At 41.4% G+C, this 22,862-nt stretch overlaps 1 protein-coding gene across 2 annotated transcripts in view; it reads left to right on the forward strand.

Annotated features, from left to right (window-relative positions):
• The window catches only part of fbxw7 (F-box and WD repeat domain containing 7), a 124,997-nt gene that overhangs the window by 22,259 nt on the left and 79,876 nt on the right, over positions 1-22,862 (forward strand). For both annotated transcript variants that reach the window (XM_037099933.1, XM_037099942.1), the window contains 2 exons: positions 15,292-15,540; positions 15,759-16,301. In XM_037099933.1, coding sequence (XP_036955828.1) covers positions 15,361-15,540; positions 15,759-16,301 — 723 coding nt within the window. In that variant the 5' untranslated portion in view covers positions 15,292-15,360. The remainder of the gene's footprint in view (positions 1-15,291; positions 15,541-15,758; positions 16,302-22,862) is intronic.

Below are 22,862 nucleotides of genomic sequence, written 5' to 3' on the forward strand. Positions count from 1 at the left end.
TTTTTTGGCATAGTGAAAGAAAAACAATCGACGGTTTTGTGTCCCTCATCACCTCGCTTTGAGGCAGCTCCGTGTTGTATTATAAAAGATGAGTGTGTGTTGACGTGTGGATCTGTGTCATCCTTTTGAGGGGTGTGGTGAGCGCTTTCTCAGTCATTCATGCTTTGGAGAGCCCGTTGAAAACAGGAAATACAACTTGGTCCCGCTGTCGGAGAGACAGGAAGTTGTGACTTCACTGGACGTCTTTCTGCTCTGGCCTGGTGCCCGAATGAGTTCTGCGGATGGTCAAATCTTTCCTCTTGCAAAATTTTGTGATGTGATGGTAGGTACGTATTACAACTATACTGATTGTGTTAGGAGTTGGTAGATACCCACTCATCACAGGGCACATTTATCCTGTCAGAATCCACCTTACGTACAACATCAGTATTCTAGTAAGCAGTCTGAAGTAGTGAGGCATGACCCACACTCTGCCTTCTCTTCAGGCACTGATGTTTGTTGCAGCCCTGCCTGTGTTTTCAGTCCTTGCCCACTAGAGTGCAGCCTACTCAGAGGAAACGGTCCGTCTACAAGCTCAGTTGCATCTTCAGTCATGTCGAGGATTTGTAATTTTTAATTCTTAGTCTTTCAAACAGAAACAGGATAGATGCACAGTCTGATATACCTCCTAACTACATCTGTGTTTCTTTTCCTCTCGCCGTGTTAACGTTTGAGAGCGTCAGGATAATTGAGGACATAATTTCCAAGCCCACTTAAATGTATCAACCACTAATTGTTTTGGCGCGATTAATAGCATTGTGTTAATTATCACATTTGCTGCTTGATTACAGCCAAATCTTATTGCTGTTTCAGAGTTTGTGTTGCTCCTCAGACGGAGATTTAAACACGACAGATTGGGTGAATAACATACCTCTGTGAAGTTCTGATCATGTCAGTGGTTGTGTTGTTTTATTACGGAGGTGTATACACTTTAAGCTCTTTGTCTATGAGACACTGATCACACTAATCTGCCTCATTTGGGGCTTCACCAGTCTTCTTAACAAAGAGCATGTTATAGATTCACTCAACAGACAGCAGGTGCGGTACAGCAGGCTCTATGCGCTGATGGGGATCATGACTTTAAAATGCTAAATCGAGGACATAAAGATGGATAAATGGTAAAAGTGGAAACCGTTTCCCTGCAGAACGACTGCAACTGAAAACAGCCCACTCTTTCTGTTTTTCTCTGCAGAACATGTGTAATTGGCGGTAGACGGGAGGGGGAGAGCGACGGGAGATTAGTTAATCCATTAGTTAATCGCGGTAGTGAATGATGGTGTCTGACTGACGGAAATGGTCGTGATTAAATGTTTTTTTGGTTCTTCTTTCTGTCTTTCTTTTTTCTAAATCTATATTTGCTGTCTTTTTTTTAAGCATACGAATGAGTCTATTTACACGTTGCCATAAAAATAAATTCTTCTTTGTCATTGTTTTGTAGCTGCGTTGTCAAGTTCCTGGTACTCATTCCACACACGCACCCCCGTCACCCTCGGTTTTGGTTCTAGTGCTAGAATAATGAAGGGTTAGGTTCTGGAAATAGAACTGTTGATGTATTTGTGGTAATGTTTCAGTATTTTCACTACAAAATTTTAACTGTAGTGCTGAAGATACAGTATGTTTGGATGATTCTTTGGGGAAAAAAATGCATTTGTCTTGGGTAAGTAAAAACATTTTTTGTTTAGTATTTTCACTACAAAATTTCAACCATAGTGCTGAAGATGTTGGCATACAGTATATGTTTGGATGATTCTTTGAAAAAAAAAATGCATTTGTCTTGGATAAGTAAAAACATTTTGCGGAACAAAGTGTTCACATGTGGAAAATGCAAGGGCAAAAGTTATGCTTAAATTGGATTACAATTCAACATCAGCTTGAATAAAGAGAGCTGCTGCTGCTTTAGTCGACCGAACATAGTTTATCAGAGGAGGATATTAAAAAACGTAGCGGTAGAGGTCGCCTTGCATCTTTCTGTCTTTGCAGTCTGAGCCTTTGATTGAAAACTTATTGCTCTCAGCCTCACTGAACTCCCCAGTAAACCATGTTAAATGTTTTAGGGCTGCAAACGGCTGCATATTGAATTCCCTCTCTCACTTTGCACCAGATTGGTGCATCAGATTTCTCTTCAATCCAATCCCACGGATGGTCTGTGGTGTTAACACAGACCTCTGACACACAGAGACATTTACAATGATCCCCAAATCCCTTTTTGTGTCAGCAAATATGCCGCTGATAAAAAGCCCAGATACAGAAACGAAAGAGTCTTTGTTGACATTTCTCTTCCTCACCTCAACAAGAAGGGCTAATTAAAGGTTATACACGTGTTGATCTCAGGAGTCGTCGGCATTAAGGGATCAGCATGTGGCGTAATGAAGCCGCATTTCAGTCGACAATGGAAGATGAGCCAGCAGTGACACAGCTTTTCTGTCAACCACACGAGGATCGTTTGTGGTGAGATGAGTACAGTTATCGTCATCCAGGGGATAGGTTGACTTGGTTTTTGGTTGGAATTAAAGCTGCAGTGACCTCAGGCTGCCGTTTTTTTTTTACATCAACCATAACAATGACAGATGCACCTTTTTTATTTTTTACAGTATAGTTTAGAGGATTATCATTCACCCGTTGCCCTTTAAACATATAGTGAGACTGCTGACAATGAATCCAGTTTATAAACGCCCTCATAACACTAAGTATCATTGCATGGTGATGGTGTAGTGTAGTGACAGCACGATATTGACTTCAGATTGTACTTCCTGTAACCTCATTCACGGGTTTGCCGGATTCGTCTCCTTGACTAAGAAACGACACAGATCATTAGAGCACAGTATTGATCAGTAAAGCTTTTGTTGGGTTAATGTAGTGCTGGATATTAGCTGTGTGGGCACTGGGGGAGGTTTTTAAATGGAAGTTTAAACAAGTCAGCCAGTCAAAAGTACAACTCTCAGAAAATGAGATGAAATGTTGTCAGGATGAACAACATGACTGTTTGATAATGTTACACACGACGAGGTCCATATTGGCTTATCAAGTGTGTTTTTTTGTCTTGAAAATGGCTCCAGATTTTCACTATCAATCAATCTGGATTTGTCAGATTCCTGAAGTTTATGACTTCCAGTATGAATCACAGCATTATAATATTATCCCAGCGTTTGAGCTTCCCACCCTTCGCATGACGTCAGTTGAAAATTGCCGCTGTGTGACTCTGGTCTGTTCTGTTATGTCATGTGAAGAAACCAAGCACCAGTTGTAAACTGGAGATCAGATCGTAGTTTTAACCACTCAAGTAACGTTTGTACTGTGTAAACAGAGAACACGTGATTTATACAGTGAGATTTATGTTTCTCTACTCGATATGACATGCAATAGAGCAAGTAGAGATGATGTGTTTGCTTCCCAGAAACTTTCAGCTTCCTGCCAATTTCCCTTTAGACAGCTGTCAGCTTATTCGTTGTGAGAAAGGAAACGGTAACTGAGTGATAACTTTCAACATCATTAATGAGCTATTCCTCATTCACGTTGTGCATTCAACGGGAGCCACAGGGCTGAAAGTAGAAACATGGAGCAGGCTCAAAACGACGCAGTACAAACAATGACATCAAGCTGATACATCACCGACGCTAGCTTTCATTACAGCTAGGACTTGGTGCTAGTTAACATTAGCAACAGATGCAGTATTTTTGATAACAGCATTTGACTGGGTTCAGTGCATATGTCAATATCTAATTTTAACGTGTGCATTGATGAAATAAGTTTAATTTAGCAGTATTTCCTGTGTTGACTAGCGAGGGAAGCAACGTTCAATCAACTAGCTGACTAATCGGGAGCATCCCTGGTGAGCACACACCGCAGAATGTAGATGTTGTATAGTAATTTTTTTTAACAGGACAAATAATAAGAGTGAAAGTCACACTGTGTTATATGCCTGGCTGGCTGGCCCACTGAGTTTGTGATATTCCCTATGGATGCTGGATGTAAGCCTTGTGTCATTATGTCTTCCTCTGAAAGCCTCTGCTATGGTGCAGTGATTCTCCGCTTTATGGATCAATACTGAAGCGAGCTGACACAGTGAAAAGCAATATTCATAAATAATGAATAGAGCACCTTTCACCCTGGTCTGTCTTTCAGACAAAATCCAAGAACAGTTTCCGTAATTCCGTAAACATGATGCTTATTTATTTATTTTTTTTATAGTGTCAGACACACATTTTGTCACTGATCTGCCTTCGCTGTGTGTTAGCTGCTAAGATACATACATACACACACTATATGTGACTGGACTTCTTTCAAATGCAACCCTTTGTCCTTGCTCCAGTTTGACAGTGTTACTTTTCTCTATAGATTGTGTCTGATGATGGTAGATAGCGTTCTCGGTGTTTGCTGTGTGCTATTTCTCTCCTGATGTGCCGTTTGTTCCTGGGAGACGGCAACCTGGTGTTTCAGGAAATCTCTCTTGCAATGAATCACAGTGAGGTGTCACCTTTAGTATCACTTCTATCAACGGCACAGCGATGTGCCAGTGAGTGAGCACCGAAAACAGCTTTAAGTGCTTCATTATTACCCTTTCCAACACCCTTTTATGTTGGGCACTATTGGCAGTCGGTCACAGCTGCACACCAGAGCATGATGCACTTCACCCAAATAAACGGATGGAGCAATAACAGCTCTTGTCATCTTTGCGATATCCACCTGGTAAGAGACTTATAGCAGTTGACTATAGAGTGGATCTTTATGCATCATTTATCCCTGCCAGTATAAAGAATACTGAACAGAATGGACTGCATGGGTGGCAAGATACTCTCATCCTCTCTGTGGATGCACTCTTTAAATGATTTCTTTAAAGTGTATTTAAACATGAGACCAGTTTTTAAGGTGGCGTGTTAATATGTGTGCATATAAACTTGATGTAAAGACATTAGTGGATGTAACTCGACTTTTAGAGCCCCTACTTTCTCCGGGCAGGGCAAACTAAGATGAGTCTTATCTACACGAAAATGAAAATGCTTTGATTTGAGTGAAAATGTTGCATTTATGGTTATATTTGACAAATAATAACATCATTTTTTTGAGTCCACTTGATGATTGCATGAAACCAGAAGAAAAAGGACAGCACTGGTGGAGAAAAAAAACATATAACTAGATGAGAACAGTTGATTAGAGCAGATAAATAAACACACAGAACTGCACTCAACATAAACACGAGGTTGCTAAGGGGGAAATAGTTCATTTAATAATAGCATTTCTTCTGCTTTTATTTGCAGTGAGCTTGGCTGATTCACTAGTTGCACAAAAGAAGTGCTTAAAATAAATTAACGATTGCACCTTTGAATAGTTTGTGTTATCATACCAGCAGTCCAAAATGTTTTTGTTTCCAAGATGAAGGTTTTCAGACTGAGGTGAACTCGCATCAGACATCACTTTGACCCAAAATATTTGGGCACCTTCATTTCTACCTGGAAATATCACTCAAGGGAATAATCTTCTATGGGGTGGCCCAAAAAGTTACGAAGATTACACATGCTGCCACTGTAATCATTGTCAGACCAGCATTTGAAAACATTGAGTGTGCTCCCCATGTACAGAGGCTGTGTCCTTGCTGCTGTGGCCCAGTGTTCAAAACTGACCAGTGGCATGTTGCTGCATGTCATGCCTCTGTCTCTTACCATGTTTCATGTCACTCTGTTATTAGTAAAGCAATGAAGCCCAAAATGTATAAATATATATATAAAAAAAGCTCCTCTTTGCCTTTTAATTAACCCTTAGACATAAAAACCGGGAGTGACCTTGCCTCTAGTTAGACTCATAATTGCAGCTATACCAAAGTATACAAGTAGATAATGACCACAAGCTATCAATAATTCATGTGTAATTCTCACGGAGGCTTCAAAGGCCTGAAAATAAAAGCTTGCAATTAATGTTTTTGCCGACCGACTAATTAGTTAATCAAATTGAACTAATTGTTTCAGCTTTTAAACTACACAATGAGATTTCTTAAAACATGGCTGTTCTGCAGTACTGTAGAGATTCAGCACTGGATGTATCAATATTGTACTGTATTTTGACCCCCTTGTTTATTATTGTATACTGATCGATACACTGTTCATTATCTGGTATTTTCTTAGAGAGGCATTCACTTTTTGTCACCTTGAAACTGTCATTTTAGTCTGCGTAGCCTTGACCATTTTTCATTCATGTCTTCATTGCACTCAATAGTAGCAATACAATGGTTTTGAATAGTCAATTAAAACTATTATGTGTGCTATTAATAGCACGCTGCAGTTCCTGTAACAGAGGGACCACTCTTGAGTTTTTTTTATCCCAAGCTATCTTTGCTTTGCCAAAATGACTGCCCCTCCCACTCGCGACCTCGCGACCTCGCGACCTCGTGCCCCCCCACACCCCCCCCACACTCCACCCCACCCCCTAGACCTCCCAGATTCATCAGCTTTGGTAACTGTTAGCCACTGTGCTGAATAATGTTCACATTGTCCCTGCGCGTCACTAGACTCATCAGGTCAAACATCTGCAGTGAGGTGAACGGTGAAACTGGGACAGATGTTGACACACACACACACAAAAAGAAAAAAATGAGGCACTTTTATGCAGATGTTTGAGCCGGAAATATTCACAGACATGCAGGAATTATAAATCAGATGATATTGTGCGCCGTCCAGTCGCTCTATTAAAAGCGTAACAACTGGAAATTACTATGATGGATCTTAATAACGGCAGGCTTTTTGTGTTTGTTTTCAGTTTTTCTTGATCAGTGAGAGAAATGGTCTCCTTTTGCTTCATTGGTTATTACAGCAGTAATCAGCAGCATCTTGGCCGCAGTGACAGATTATTACCATAATAATCCTGTCTGCTCGGTTATTGTCTCCTAAATGCTTACACTGGACCCCTCCCCCACTGCATCCAGACTGTATCCTGCTTATCAGTCCTTCTGGTGCATGCAGGGTGGCTTGGATTTCTTACAGTATTTTATCCTCTGCTTCCTCAATTAATGGAACAAGCAGGAGCTCCAGTGTCATATGAGGGAAGCACTTTTATCGGCAAGTTGGAGGAGCTCAGTCTGAGTGGTTTACTGCTGGAGCTGGCGGTGGAGGTGGTGGTGTTGGTGGTGGTGGTGGTGGGGAGGGGGGGGGGGGTGGGTGTACAGTGGTGGCAGCAGCGTTGACGGGGATAGCATCCTCATTGCACAGCAGCCGAAGGCAGTGGAGGGAGTGGAAAGAAACGGCTGGAAACTGTGGGAGACAGAAGGGAGTAGTGGCAGACGTTGCATCCTGAGTGTTATTTGTAATACCAGAAGAAGGTGTTTTTGTGGACGGGAGTGAATTTTGCAAACCAAGGGGGGGGGGCGGGCTACGGCAGGAGGCGTGTGCTGCTCAGAGATAGAAGTACAGCACAGGGAGTGGAGTAAGTGGGAAGCAATCACGAGGGAAATGGAGCAACAAACTGTACTTCCCAACTCAAGTGTCCTCACTGTGGATTGAGGTGAGCGTCGGCATCCTAATTTTGTTTACAGCAGATGAAACCAGCCGGCTCTCGGTGACGGAGTACCTGTGGATCAGCACCATGTGGATTACATTTCAGAAAAGGCATCAGCTGTGAGGACAACTCAGGGAATTCAGCAAGGACCAGGAAGTAGCTGCAGCCTTCAGTGCAGCTTGTCTTTTTTTTTTTCTTTTTCCTTTTTCTTTTCACACGTCTTCTAAACCCAGAACAGTCGGGCTACTAATGAGCAAGTCGATGTGTGGCTGTGGCTGCAGCATCATCTCCTCTCTAATGAAGAGACTGGGCCGCACAGCGTGCTGCTCAGATCTCTTCACCAGCCATACTTCAGAGCAGCTGCAGCGACTGGCCACTGGCTGCCCACCTCAACCAAAGGTAACAATGCGACAGCGGCCAGTGACACAGCCACATCTGTGCCTACATTTCCCCCCTGATCAGCCAGCTGTGTACTCTTTATGGCTTATCACCCGTGTGCAGTGCAGGAAACATATGGGGCCTGATGGCAGAAAGCCCCGCGTGTGAAATACAGCGTCCTTGTTTATCTGCTTTGCCTGTCCGAAGCGATTTCTCAGGTATGAGAGCTGCACTACCAGGGAGAGCGGCGCAGTAATTGATTCTTTAATAGAACCAGGTGATTTAATGGCTGTCTCGCTGCCTTGACAACAGTGGACTTGCTTTCAGCTAGCAGAGTCATTTAAATGGATGCCTTCAGACGGTCTGGGGTTTACACTGATTGCCGCCCCTCATCAGCTGGAGGAAAAGCTCCTCCTAATGGAACAAATAAAAGCCAAACAAGATTGTGTGTGTGTGTGTGTGTGTGTGTGCGTCTGAGTGCTCGTGTGCACGTGCCAGTGTGTGTGAATGGGAGTGTGACTTTGCTCTCACACAGGCTTCTGTCTCATGGCTGCAGCTTCTAGGGTTCCCTCTGTTTCATGGTGTGTTATGCACATGACTGTCTCGGTAGTTGGCCGCCACTGACTCAGATTTTAAGTCCCTTCCGGAGACTTTCTGGCAGTTGGCCATTCTCACAGCAGAGGAGATTGATTCTCTGAGTTTCTAAGAAGATTTATGCTCTCATGAGTAATGATAGAAATCCACAAAGGAAAATGTTGTGGTATTATCGGGCTGTTGCATGGCAACAATTCAAATGAAAAAGAGAAAAAAAAAAGATAAGTGACAGTTTTAGAGGAGGCGTAGGGCTTATAGACAAAACCTTTAATGTCATTTTTTTTGTTGAAGAGAATTCATTGTTTTCCCGAGAAAGCATTGTCACAGTATAAAGCGCTTGACTGTGAAATGAATGTGGAACAATGTTGTCCCTCTGTCGAGCAGCTCGGCGAATGAGGTTTCACTTTCTTCCTCTGAGACATCACAGGGCACCAGCTCTAAATAGAGCCATCGATTGATAGCTCCTGCATTGAACTGGAGACACAAAGGTTTCAACAAACGCGGTGTATTTATAGAATTTCCTAGACTTTGGAAGAATCCAGGAAATGGTTTCAAAGTGGAAAGACTTTGTCATAGAAAAGGTCAAGATCCTTATAAACTCTTAAAGGATACGTGCACCCCAAAAAATTAAGGTTCAGTAATTATCGACTCACCCACATGCCGATGAAAAGTCAGGTAAAGGTTTCAAAACGTTTCAGCAGAAACAGTGTAGCAGAATCCTCAAAAAAACAAAAAACAACAACTCGAGTAGATGGGGACTTGTTTTAAAGCATAAACTAACATCCAGGATTTTTTTTTTTTTTTATAAACAGGCTCCATACAGCTTGTCCAGTGGAATACAAAATACAAGATACAATACAAGATTCCCAAATGATTAAAAAAAACAAAACAAAACAAAAACAAATAAAAAGAGAGATTCCGCTCTAATACTTTTTAGCCTAGCAGCTACAGTGAAGGTGTGTGTGTTAGGAGTGTAAATAACATCAGCACAAGGGTGAGAAGATAACGTATCCTTTAAAGTTTTGTGTCGTGTGTTTAGTTTATTCAGTGGACGGCAGTGTGAGTGTGTCAGCTTCAGAACACTTGGCACTATTGGATTGTTCAGTCCTCCCTGACTTCCCACTGTTAATATCTTAAGTAGAGCTGCCGTACGTCCGCTCCTCGATCTATATCTGTTAGTATGGGCTTTTGTAAATAGCCAATATTTTCTTCAGTCTCTCCCACTGTTCTGTTAAGGTCACACTGGTGTGATTTATTTCTGCCATCTGGGGGGGTTAGCTCTAAATTTTCTTTTCCTTATTCTCAAAAGGTTTTATGTGCTAGCTTGAAACGATTGAGCCTCTTTTAAGTCTGGTTTCATACTTTTCAAAGCCGGAAATCATTGTCACACTCAAGGCCCCCCCTTTTTGATTACTTTTATAGATAACACACTTCTTAGAGATTCAACTGCCAAATCAGACAGCCTTGATTCACAAACAAGCTACGTCATTTGAAAACTGATTATCATCGCCCAAATGTTTTCAGTGTCCAATATTACTCTAGTTACTGCAGTAGGAAGAGAACTGTAATTTTAATGGCAGAGACCCCTCTTTCTGCAAACAGCATTTGGTGACCGATGTTACATTAAGTTTGTCCTGTTGTTTACACTCTAAACTTTTGATCAAACGCGTCTTTTAATGAGAGCGACCGTTTTATGGTTTTTTTTGCCTTAACTAAAACTGTTATTTACTGGCAGCCAATTTAAGGCAGGCAGGAAAATCAGATGATTAATGGGACATGATAAAGGGAGCTCTGCCAGCTGTAAAGGCTGTGCAGGAGCAGAAATGAGCACTTCTCTTCTGCAGCCTGACCGGCACTGGGTGTTTCAGGATGGATGCCTCTCCCTTTTGATCTCTTTAGGTCTCCCTTAGGATTTGTGATTTTCTTTAATTTATTTGTATTCTGTGGTGTCCAGGTCTGTATTAAAGTCAGCTGCCTCGATCCTTTTGTGAAGCACTTAATGATATTCTGCTCTTGAAAGGTGCTATATAAATAAAGTTACTTAGCTTACTTAGCCTGGATGTCAGCCGTGGGTCAGGCAGGTTAGCTGCTGCTCTGATGCTGTCCGTACAAAGTTAATGCAAACCTGTTGCCAACTGTCGCAGCATGTAGAAAACTCTAAATCCACCCAGGAGAAGCACACTCCGACTAAAGTGCCCCATGTTGACTCTGCACAAGGCTGAAGCAATGTCTGTTGTTCCACAGCTGCTGTTGCTTTATCTGTGAAGTGCCAACTTGGCACAGCCTACCTACCTCCCCAGTCAGGGACGGGGTCTGAATGTATTGCACAGCCAGAGTGCTGGGCACACATTATCAAGTCTGGTATATACATCTTATTCTAAGAAAAGGGAAAATGTGTTGGCCACTAGTATTTATAATTACATGATTAGGGGCGCAATTACAGACAATTTTGTTAAAGTTGGCAGGCCACAAAGTATTTAGTCAAGAAGGCTTAGACTAACAGGATGAGCTTTTATTTATTTAAGTTGCTCTAAAATGTTGAAAGAAACTTTGTTGTTGTTTTGAGGTTAAGTTTTCACCCGTGTGTGTTGGTTGGTTGGTTGGTTGGTTTGTCAGAAGGATTTCACAAAAACTACTGAATGGATTTCCATAAAACTTGAATGAAGGACTTTTGGTTTGGGTCCAGATAAAAGGACGTATCCAAGAATCCTGTCTCGCCGTCTTAAACATTGCAAGACTTTTGACATTTTCATTGAACTTCTCAGGGAATAATGCATGAATATTGATGTAGTCAGGTAACTATGAGTAAGTGCAAAAGAGGAATGCACTAAACAGAGTGCCATGCTAGCCGCATTAACCGGTTGTTATTTTTTATGACTTGGGCTTGAGGGTAAAACTGAAATATTATCACATTTATAACTTTAAATTTAGAACTCATGTTCGTAAACAGCCTATTAACACAACCACAAGACGGAAAAACATTTGCTTTCAATCGGCGTTTATTTCTTTTAGCAGTTGTTAGTCTTATATCCTTTAAGTTTTCAGCCCTGTTTTGGTCTCCACCAGCTCCTGAGGGAAATATTTTTCTTATTACCTCCTATATAACTTGCACTGTGTGTGTGTGTGTGTGTGTGTGTGTGTGTGTGTGTGTGTGTGTGTGTGTAGTTTGTGGACTGAAAAAACAAAACAATGAGCTGAAAGAAGCTTAACTGCTCCATGTAACTGAGGGGAACCGCTTGTTGGTGATAATTCTCAGCTTGTTCGTTAGGAGATCCTTTTTACAATTTACTTGGTTAATATGAAAAGAAGATTAGAGCCATTTTAAATATTATCTATTTTAAAATGTTAGTATACCGGCAACCCAGCTGACAAAAGCAAAAGGTAAATTATTAAAACAACAGGCTCTAAACCAAACACTTTCCTTTGTGATCATATCCCCATAAGAGGCTCTCTCTTTCTGAGCACCTGTGTCACCTCTTTGTTTCAGGAGGAACAAATTCACACCTGCCCTGCCCGGCTTCCCAAAGCTATTTCCGCACACTTCATAGCTCTTGCAGGACTAAAAATAGAGTCTGATGAATGAAACTTGTGTACGCAGTCTTAAATGTGCCAAGTGTTGCTGCAATTTCATCTTTCTATGCATTTACCCCCTCAAAACACTAATTCAGTCACTTGGTAAGATTTATCGGAAGAGCAGTTATCATTATTGTACAAGCTGCTACCCTGAAACTGTTTTGCACCCGTTAAAGGGATGTCAGTGAGGAGCCGTCCAATTGAAGGCTGAATAATAGCAAAACCTTTTTGTAAAGCTGTTTTCGGGCTGCAACAGAACAAGCTCCCGGCCGATAAACGAATGAAACCTCAGTCGCATTTATCCCGTTTCATCAGCGACACGTTTTGTATTGTTCCTCAATCTCTCTCATCCTGTTTTGCGCCGCTCACAATTGTTTGAACAACAGTTACAGCAAACAACTTTCATGCTGTGTTTAGGAAACTAATTGCGGAACCTCGGGCCGTTCCGGTAAAAGGCAGGGACAACTTTAGCTATTCATAGCCTTCCTCTTCTGAGCTCACAGCAATGCACTGGCAGTCCCGAGGGGGGCTGTGCAATCTGAGATAGGTCTAATGCTTCCCACCACTGCACCGGGACCGTACAGCCAAGACAGGGAGAAGCCTTACACAGGGACCGGCGACTTCTCCTTCAAGGTCAAAGCAATTGGTTTTCACTGAGACAGATGTGAGCCTCCCAGAATATATTCTCTCATCTCGTATGTAGTGCGTTGAGGAGATTTGGAGCCGCAGTCTGCATAGCTGATCCTTAATTTGTCACAGTTGCGATTAGCTCGAGGCCTCATGCGGGCATTTTGAAGGCCCATTGGCACCTTTTAAAGATACATTAGCTAGGATTATGTTCAGTTCAGCAGACTAGATGGTTTTCTCCTCTGTTTTGTGTGTGTGTGTTACCCGTAGTGAATCTCTGACCTCATATGCCAGAAAAGTGATCCTCGCGACCATAAATGAAGATGATGAAAAAATTGATAACTGATTTGGGTCTCGACAGAAAACTCCAAGTATCCATGTCATATTTTGCTCCTTTTGTGTCCTTCACAATAAAACAGCTGTTCAGAAGAACCGTTTTGTGGTTATCGTGGACTACTTTGTTAAATATATAGTGATCATCCTGGCTTAACTCTCAGTGCAGAGAGTTATATGACAGGAGGGAAGTGTGTGTTCAACTGTAATGATGTTTTAACAGCCGACTCTATGACTGGCAGAGTATCGGTTATTTATTTTGTCTGGCAAACCGTCAATGTCACAGTTGGTGCCTCCACTCTATATCCCATTTACATGCAACCTGTCTTACATCTTCATATTTATTGATGCTACAAAAGCCCATCCTTGAGGCTTTTGCTTTTTTTGCTTTGCATGCTACCTACTCAACCCACGACCACTTGGTCAAAACAAATCCATGACTCACACATCCTACTTACCTGTATTTATGTAAGCCTTATTTACCACTTAAATGTTGGGACAGTGAAAGGAAAATGTAGCATTCATTTTTTAGTTGAGTGCTTTAAGTTGCGTGTGTTAAAGTGGTGTGCGTGTTGTCGTGTTATGATTGATGGCTTTAGACATTATCATTGACCAAATAAACTCCACTTTTTTAATGGTTTTACAGCAATGAAACTTTTGATTAATTTACAGACACTTTTGACACTGTGCTGCAGAAAGAGAGGTGTATTGTGCCATCTTTTTATATGTGGGCCATCTTTGGCTGGGATGCGCCATTAGTTTCTCTTGCAGACTGTATGAAAAAGCAAGACAGCTGTAAACGCTGGCTTGCTCTGTTGTTTGAAACAAAGTGACTGATCGGACCTCAGGCGCAACAATTGGAGAGATATTCAGAAGTTATCTGTGAATTTGACTGCAGATTTTTCAGGATGTAGGTTAATGAATCATAAGACGATGTAATGAATCGCTGCTCCCAGTAGAACAACCTGTTGATTTTTTAATTAGCTACTAGAATCAGAGAAAAATTCATTAAGCGCCTGGGTTGGAGCGCAGGAAAACAACATGACACTCAGACACGAGGCACGAAACCATAACTTTTACAGGTTACTTTATGTGGGAGCCTTTGGTTGCTTTTCTAATAACATTAATTTCAGCCTGCAATCATTCAAGTAGCCCAGTCCATAATTACTACACGTCTTTTTCTCTGTGCAATTTTAACAGCAGAGCTTTATAATTTGCACAATCAGTTTCATAGAAATTAAGAAGAAAAAAAAATGATGTATGAACATCTCCATTTCCGGTTAAGAATTTATGTGAGCTGTCACAGCATTGTGTGACCACACACTCCCCTCAGCTGTGTCCAAATCAGTATATGTTGGGATAACGGTAAAACTGATGCATCAATAGCATTAAAATCATCAGTGGCGTCGAATCATCTCAACTAGCTTCGTTACTTGTTCAACTACACTGTAATAGGTTACAGCATCGGGTATGCCGCCAGGTGCCTGTATGCACAAGCACATATGGACTGAAAGGAACTTCAGCTCGAGAGACTTGATGCTCTGATGGGGACAGATTAGCACTGTTGCTTCGGTTGGATCGTCGTCTGCACTGCTGCCTCTGTGACGCGGCGTCAGAGGGAGAAGCTGCCTCATTGTAGATAAAGCTCTGTGTGCCTGTCTTTCAATTCTACATAATATTTGAGCAGTTTCAGAAGCAAGCTACGTGACTTCTCTGTTTATTCAGCAAGGTCGCCATCAAACTGGTGAATGCACAGCAGCGCCGCAGATGCACAACGTGCCTTTCATTTTTCCGAAGGTTGCAGGCTACACAAGGCTTAATGACAGTCATTGGACTTGCTTCTGGTACATTTAAGCCATGTTTTGCTTTTGTATTTGACAGATTGGACTTTGTTTGTTGGCTATGTTGGAAGCTGGAACACTAGTAGCTCTCAAGGCTTTTCTGCCTATCCAACGCTGTGTGATCTGCAGCCAAACACAATCACTCCCACCTTTTTCCCTTGTCTGCCGCTGAGCAGCAATAATGTCTCATAGAGCGAACGTTTAATTATTTTAATTCAGAGGCAAGAATAGAACGTGAAGACAGACATCACACTGTCTGTTTGAGGATATAAGCATGCGCTTGTTTGTATGGAATAATACCCAATGAGAGTCTTTTTGTTCCTCTTTAGCAGGTCTTTATTTTTCGCCACAGAAACACAAGCTGAGAAGAAGAAAACAATGAACATATGTTCATCCTTGTCTTTTTCTGTGCGTCTCTTTGCAGAATGCCAAGCCCTTCTCCTCCTCAGACAGCCTAGCGAAGGTCCAGGAGGTAGCAAGCTGGCTTTTGGAAATGAACCAGGATCTGCTGTCGGGGGGCAGCAGCAGCAGGCGGAGTCGAGGGCCGGGGGGTCCGGCAGTGCGAGGTAACGCCTCCTCCACCGCCCGGGCACCTCAGCAGGCGGCAGAGGAGGGTGATGAGGATGAGCACATGAACCGGGTAGTCGAGGAGGAAGGGCAGCTGCAGCAAAGGGTAAGGCCAGCTGTTTTCAGAACATGACTGAAGTGTAAACTTACAGATTTAAGCGAAGACATGAGGAATTATAGGTCAAATATACTCATATAGCTTTAGAAATGAACTTTTAACCTGCACTGTGGTAACCAAGGATGAACTTGTATGCAATAATACTTTGAATTTTGCTTCCAACCTTTCCTCTGAGGCATTGAATTCATTTGTGTGGCTCTTCACAGCCTGAGGCATCGCAGGTTGACGGCGAGAGAGAACCACCTTGGGCGGCAAGCGAGTCAGGAGCCAGCAACGGCCCTCGGGGAGACGAGGACGTGGAAGAAGATGAAGAGGGCCCTCCCAACGAAGTGAACGGAGGTGAGAAAGGAGCCCGATGGATGTGGGGGGCAGAGCAGCGGCGGCTGCGAGGCCAGCCGCTGGGCGAGGAGGACGAGGAGGAGGAGGAAGAGGAGGAGAACAACAACAGCAGCAGTCAACAAGAGGAGGAGGACACGGAGGAGAGGACAGAGGGAGGGGAGGAGCCGGGGAGGGAGGAAGAGGAGAGGGAAGAGGGCGAGGAGGAAGAGGAGGAGGATGAGGACGAGGAGGAGATGGACCAAGACAGCGATGACTTTGAGCATTCGGCGGAGAGTGGGAGGGAGGAGGAGGAGGAGGAGGAAGGAGAAGGGGAGGAAGGGCTGCGGTCTCCCTCTCTCAGGAACAATGTGTCTGCCCCCAATAACAACCTGGACTCTGGTTGTACACACCAAAGCTCTTCCAACAAGAAGGTAAGCACACGTGTTTGTTGAACAGCTTTCTTTGGAACAACTGTACTTTACTGAAGAAATAGTGCCTGTGTAGACGGCTCACAGTGAGTTCTGTGAAGCTTCCAGATGTAACAGAACAGCTTCTGAAACAGGATTTTGCTGTGTCAGTTCAAAAATATGTGCAGCACAAACAGAATTCCATTCACCCCCATTGCATTAGACGGAAGACAGTTATCTCAGAGAGCCATTCCTCAAAACCTGGGCAAATAAGCCATAAATGAGGTGCATAGCTGGATATGGCTGGAGTTAAATGAGCAAATATGTTATTTGGGTGAACTGTCCCTTTAGGGTACATCTGCAGCAGGCACAGCAGTTTCAGTTGCTTCCATGCAGTTAAGGGTTATTATCACATCACTGCTGTGTAAACTCAACTTAACGGTGCTCTCATACTTTAAACAACAGCTCCCTCTTTTGGGTTGAATATGTAACTGCACTGCAGAGTCATGCAGTGAACCAGTGAGGGTGTTTAATCTACAATATAATATGTTTAAAAAAAGCAAATGTAGATGGTTGACAAATTATGTTTAAAGCCAAAATCAGTGTTTGGATAGGGTCGGCACAAATGACTGATGATTTAAATATGGGCCTTGACTGAGAAGTGTTTAAGACTGTGGAAAGTCTTCTTATCCAGTTCTGATTTATTTATTCACACATTCCCACTTGCTCCTGTCTCACCCCGATCCTAGCCAAGTTCTTTGCCCATCCTGTCTCACTGGCTATTATAGACCCTTTAATATTATTGGTAAATGCAAGAAATAAACCTGGGAAAGAATGATGACATTCACTGAATGTGAACTCCATCCCTCAATTATAGATGCGTGAGTTAGGATTCACATGCAAATCAATACAAAATCCTTCCTTTATCTTTTTATGCAGCTGTTTATCCTGCTGGGAGTGGTCTCTTTCAGGGAGAAAACGTTACAGCCACCGGTCTTGAGGGTTTGTAGCATGTTGCTAGATTTCAGCCCAAATGAAACATGTATGGAAGGTTACATAGTGCTGTCCGCCACCACCATCAAACGATTACACTGTTTGTTTAAATTTACTTCCTGGTAGAAAAGTGCTGCGTCACACATTAGTTTACACACAATTTAACTGTCTCGATGATGACAATGATAATGATATGACACAGTGTATACCCCTTAATCACCTGAAATGTCTGATGCTTTTCTCATATTAACAACACTTTGATTAATTTTATATTGGAAACCAAACTAGCAGTGAGCACAAGATGAAGCTGTTTTGATGCAAAGCAATATAGCCTGGTGCATGACATAAGCACAGAAATATCAACATGTTCTCTTTCTACTCTATACTTCTTTACATGTTATACTTATTCTTACCGCTATAATTCAAACGGATATAGTGCCAACACACTAGAGACACAGTGTCGATACCATGCAGCACTGAAGCTGCTCAAGGCTGACACCTACTGTAAGACACTGGCATTCTATTTTATATTCACAGGACAGGAAGATGAAGGCTGAAACATATCAGAACAATTTTAAAAGGAAAGATGGTGTGAAACAAATCACTCTGCTTTCATCTCTACCAAAAGTCACATAGGGAGAGATTCATGGACTAATGCTGAATTGCAGTAGTTTGTTATCTCTAGGTATGTTGGTGATTAATTATTAAATGCCATTAAGAATTCATCTATTTGAAATGTGTAAACCCATAATGAGATGGTCACTAACGTATAAAAGATGACCTTGTTACACATGCAAATACTGCTTATCAAAATGAAAAATACTGATATGAGACAAACAACATTCTATGCAGACTGATATTATTACATTTTAGCCTTTCAGTAGCCTCAGTATTGTGTGTGTGTGTGTGTGTGTGTGTGTGGTATAGTCTTTCTTTGCGTCTTGTTTCATCAGGTTGATCACATGCTGAACTCCAGGGGCATTGTAATGCATTTTAAGACACAGGAGTGACAGCACAGTATGAAATAATTATAGCCTCATTGTAAATACTTCATTCACTTGTAGAATGTACAGAAGCCTGTTTTAGGAAATGTTACAATTTCACACACGTTGGTGCCTCGCTGATTGATCGCCGGCGTGATGAGTGACTATCAAGGCTGGAGACGAAGAAGCGCTTGATGTTGAAACGACTCGTGAGACAGATTGTCAGATCTTTCCTCAGGAGCAGAATTAATGTGCTACGGTTCAAAAGGCTCTGATGTGGCACAGCACTACTGTTTGGATGTTGGTGCCGGTGTTTCGTTTCAGTGATGACTGATGGCGATGGCTGTTTGTCGAGTGTGTTTCAGTGGCCTTCACAACACCTGTATGCAAAAGGAGGAAACAGAGTTGGCCAAGATGTTTTCTAGAAGCTATGGATGATATTCTCAATAGCAGTGCATTAGCAATGCACCGACATTTTGACAAGAGAAAACCAATAAATCAACGGGCTGACACCACCAAATATTGATACTCATAATGGAAATGTCATGTCTGTGTGTGTATATATATAGACCAATAGATTCCATTCTTTATAAAAGCCTGTTGTCGCATGTGAGTCGTTGGAGCATCAGGATCACTTCAGCAGATGGTGGTGTGACTCTGAGGAGTTAAAGCCTCCCATCAGTAGCTCTTTTTCAATATGAATTACTCTCAGTGGTAAGATGTAACTAAGTGCATTAACTAGAAGTACAATTTACAATGTTGATGTACTTGTACTTTACTTGATTATATCAATTTTATGTTCCAAATAGTACTTAGTAAAAGTAAGTAAAAAAAAAAGAAGTCTTTCAGTATCTGTTATTGAATGTATTAAGTCAAAATAAAACATATATATTTACATGTGTGTAAACAATAGATATACTGTATATGTATGCTTGGAGTGGACTGATTATCTGCCTGTCTGATTATCAGATCTGTTTTTTTGGCATTTTTCAGATGATTAGAATCAGTGCGTTTCTTTGGTTTTTTATTTGTTATTGATTGCTCATAAATGAAGAGCTATTGTCCGTGTAGACATGCTGCTGTTCTATAGGCTTCTTAAGGCACCAGAGGCAACATGGAGGACGCCAGGGATAATACGCCCATCTCAACGGACAGTAATGACTAAAGCTGTGACAGATTTGTCACCAGCAGACTCAATGCCAGTATGCTGCTCCCTTCACACAAAAGGAAGCTGCACAGCAGTGGAGTTTAATCATTGTTGACAAGGATTCTGTCTCGTAACAGGGACAGTTGTTTCCTGGATTATTTCATACCTGTGGGGTCAATCTAGAGACATGTCTTCCTGCCCCTTTGATATAGATATTGCCCTTGTTTATGTCGGACCTAAAAATAGCATTCAGTCTGCATTTGCTCCTGTGTACCTCTCACCATCTGACACAGCTGTCAGATAGGTTTGTCAGGGTCTTAGCCGCCTTAGCGTGCCAGTTGGCTTCGATGTTGAATATACACAATTTGTTCGGCTTTGAATCTTGTATTCTTGGAATGAGGAGCGTTGTAGCAAGGGCAGATCGCCATTCATTGACCGCTTAGGTGAGAAATTTAAAACCTTTCGTAAATCATTTCCCAGCTTATTTGACTTGGAACAATGAAATTCTAAATTCTGTGAAAATTCTTAATTCTCACCGCTTAAACTGCAAAGCAGATTGTGCCGAAGAATTCAAGCATAGAATAAAAAAAGAAAATGAAAACGAATCAGTATCATGGGAAACATCAGTATAAGCTTTTTATTTTTATTGTGGGGTGTCCACTAATTCCAGCCTGTATAGCCTGACTTTTGAGGCTGCTTCTATAGTACCATTCTAAAAAACTTCAGTTTTCGAAAGTGCTGCATAGTATGTAAAAACAGATAATAAATGTGATTAGGCCAAGTAATGAAATGAAAATCATAAATAGAGATGGTGCACTAGACTACTAGAGGGAGTAAAATTAACAATAAAATAGTTAAAAGGTTGTTGGAGTGCCCAGATCAGCTTATATTTGAAAACCAATTCAGTCAGTTTGACGTGGTAATGTAATTATTCCAAAACTTTAGCTCTACAGCTGAAAATCCACAGTTTTCTTTAGTGTTGAAAAGTGAGATGCGAGGGCTAGAAACGTATCATAATTTTGATTATCAATTTACATGACGCTTATTTTCTCGATTAACCAGAATGGTAAAGAAATGCCCATCACAGCCGAGGACATGACATCTTCAGTTGTTTTGTCTTGTCCAACCAACTGTCCAAAACCCAGCTGCGTATTTAGTTTACAAAATATACAACCTAGATGATCCTCACCAATGAACTGGAGCTCAGTGGTCTTAAAATAGGATTATTTTCTGTCAATCCATCAAATCAGCTACTTGTTGCATCTTTAGAGACAGCTGAATGGCCTCCGACATGAAAAAAAGACATTCTGCTGAACAGCAACATCCACTTCAGGAAGTCCCATGTATTGTAGAGTGACTGTTGAGACTTCATGTAGAATCCACAATGACTAATATAGACCTTGGGCATATAAAAACTTGTTGAGAAATTAATTACAAAAGCAGTCATTTCATTAATCTGAAGGTCTTTAAGATTCAGAAACAGTTAAAATCCTTTTGGCTGATGAAGTGGATTGAGTGAAAAATGAATTTGATATCATCAGTATCGGCCTTGAAATTCAAACATGGATCTATGCTGTTAAGTGAGTCAATTGTAATTTACTTTTATTCGTGCCTTCAAAACAGGGTCACAAAGTGCCTAGTGTAGCTGCAGTAGTAGTGATAGAGTATTGATTGCCTCTATATGAGGTTCGTATTTAAAGGTCCTGTGTATGTTCCCATGGATCGTCTGCATGCAGTCTCGCAAAGTATGACATGTGCACTTTGACAGCTGCAGTATGCATGTGTCAGACCAAGGGCTCCAGGGGTGTAGTAGAGGATCAGTACCTATGTTTGGGCCAAGCATGTTTCGGCCCATGCGGGGTTAGGTCATTTATTCATATGCTACGTGTGTTGCAGAAGTGTACAAACACCAGTAACTACAGATGTGAAGTTTTAAAGTAAAAGCACGCTTTAAGAACTTACATTTTGATAGTGTTGCACATGTTTTAGCACGTCTCCAGTTAGGACAGATGGTGTTCCCAGGCTCAGAATAAGAAGGCTTCATCTCCTCCTCTTACTTAACACTTGGTTGTCTTTTGACCCCGTGCCAACGTGCTGATACTCGGGGTTATCCTCATCATTTAACCTCTCTAAATTCTTGAATATCTCCATGAATCAATTTTCAAGCTGCGAACATCCCTGCAGGCTCAATGTGAGAAGATATTCCTGAGTTCAGTTTTCAAATTAACATTTTGAAAGATACCTTTTCTATTTAATGTTACTAAAATGGGCGTACATCACATGACATTCTCACATGTTGAATGGTAGGATATATGGTGTTGAGTTGATATGTGGCTTGTAGCCACTTGGCAGAAGCAGGTGTAAATATCTGCATACTGTGCCATGTACATTAGTCCCTCGAAAGGCAGGCTGTGTAACATTAGCAGGTGAAAAATAATGTAAAAGGTCATTTGAGGTCAGTGTTAAAGGTTACAAAAATCTCTTATAAAAGTGGATGTTGTTTGGAAATTCTCAATAATCCCATTCCTATTTGATATTCCTCCATTTTTTTAGATGTTGACAATGAAAAGCAACGTCTGGTGAATTTAAAGTGTTCATAAATGGAGATCAGACGATCAAAGATTCTGGTGCAGATCCAGGCATTGAGTTGATCGTAGTGAATTTCCAGTATTGTGATGATGTGAATCGAGATGAATGTGAATATCTTCACATGAATTACTTGAAAAAGGCGTCAAGCTCACTGACGTACACTCTTATTTTTTGTATCTGGATTTATTTTGAAGTGCCTAAGGCTCTCACCATTGTCTCGTGCCTATATATAACCCAGAATCTGAAGTTTGAAGAACTGAAGAACCCTCAGGAATTGTAAAGTTTAGTAGCTATCACTCTGACTACTTGAATTTCAAACCTTTCATACTGCCCAGTCTCAGAGACAACACAGCAGGAATCCTTGAAACTAACATTTGAGGTACTCCCAATTTCGTGGGCTGTAGAAATTTCTAACTATACATTCCGCATTTATAATGTGCAACCAGGAGTGACAGTTGTTGATATTTTTCACGTGCATTATTTTATCCAGGTATAAAATTACAATGTGCTTTAAATCGGGAATCAAGGATCACCATATTACTAGCAGTTTGGTTTGTTTGTTTGTTTGCAAACTATAACCAAATATTCAAATCTTATTATCTAATTAAATTGTAATATGTTGTCATAGATTTTTTTTCTTTTATGTGATAAGAAGACAGAAAAGTATCATACCCTTTTTAGGCTCTCTGAAGTGCGCTGCAGCCTGTCCATCTTAGAATTACTTTTAACATATCACTCATGACTCATGATCTATTACAGGATTACATGTCTTATAATGACTCATCAGAGACGTGTGGCGGCAAATGGATCTATGACTAGGCAAAATGATAGGGCATAATGTGTGGCAGAGTGCATTGATAGTGTTACATTGAC

The sequence above is a fragment of the Acanthopagrus latus genome, chromosome 1, assembly GCF_904848185.1.
Source record: "Acanthopagrus latus isolate v.2019 chromosome 1, fAcaLat1.1, whole genome shotgun sequence".
Lineage (NCBI taxonomy): Eukaryota > Metazoa > Chordata > Actinopteri > Spariformes > Sparidae > Acanthopagrus > Acanthopagrus latus.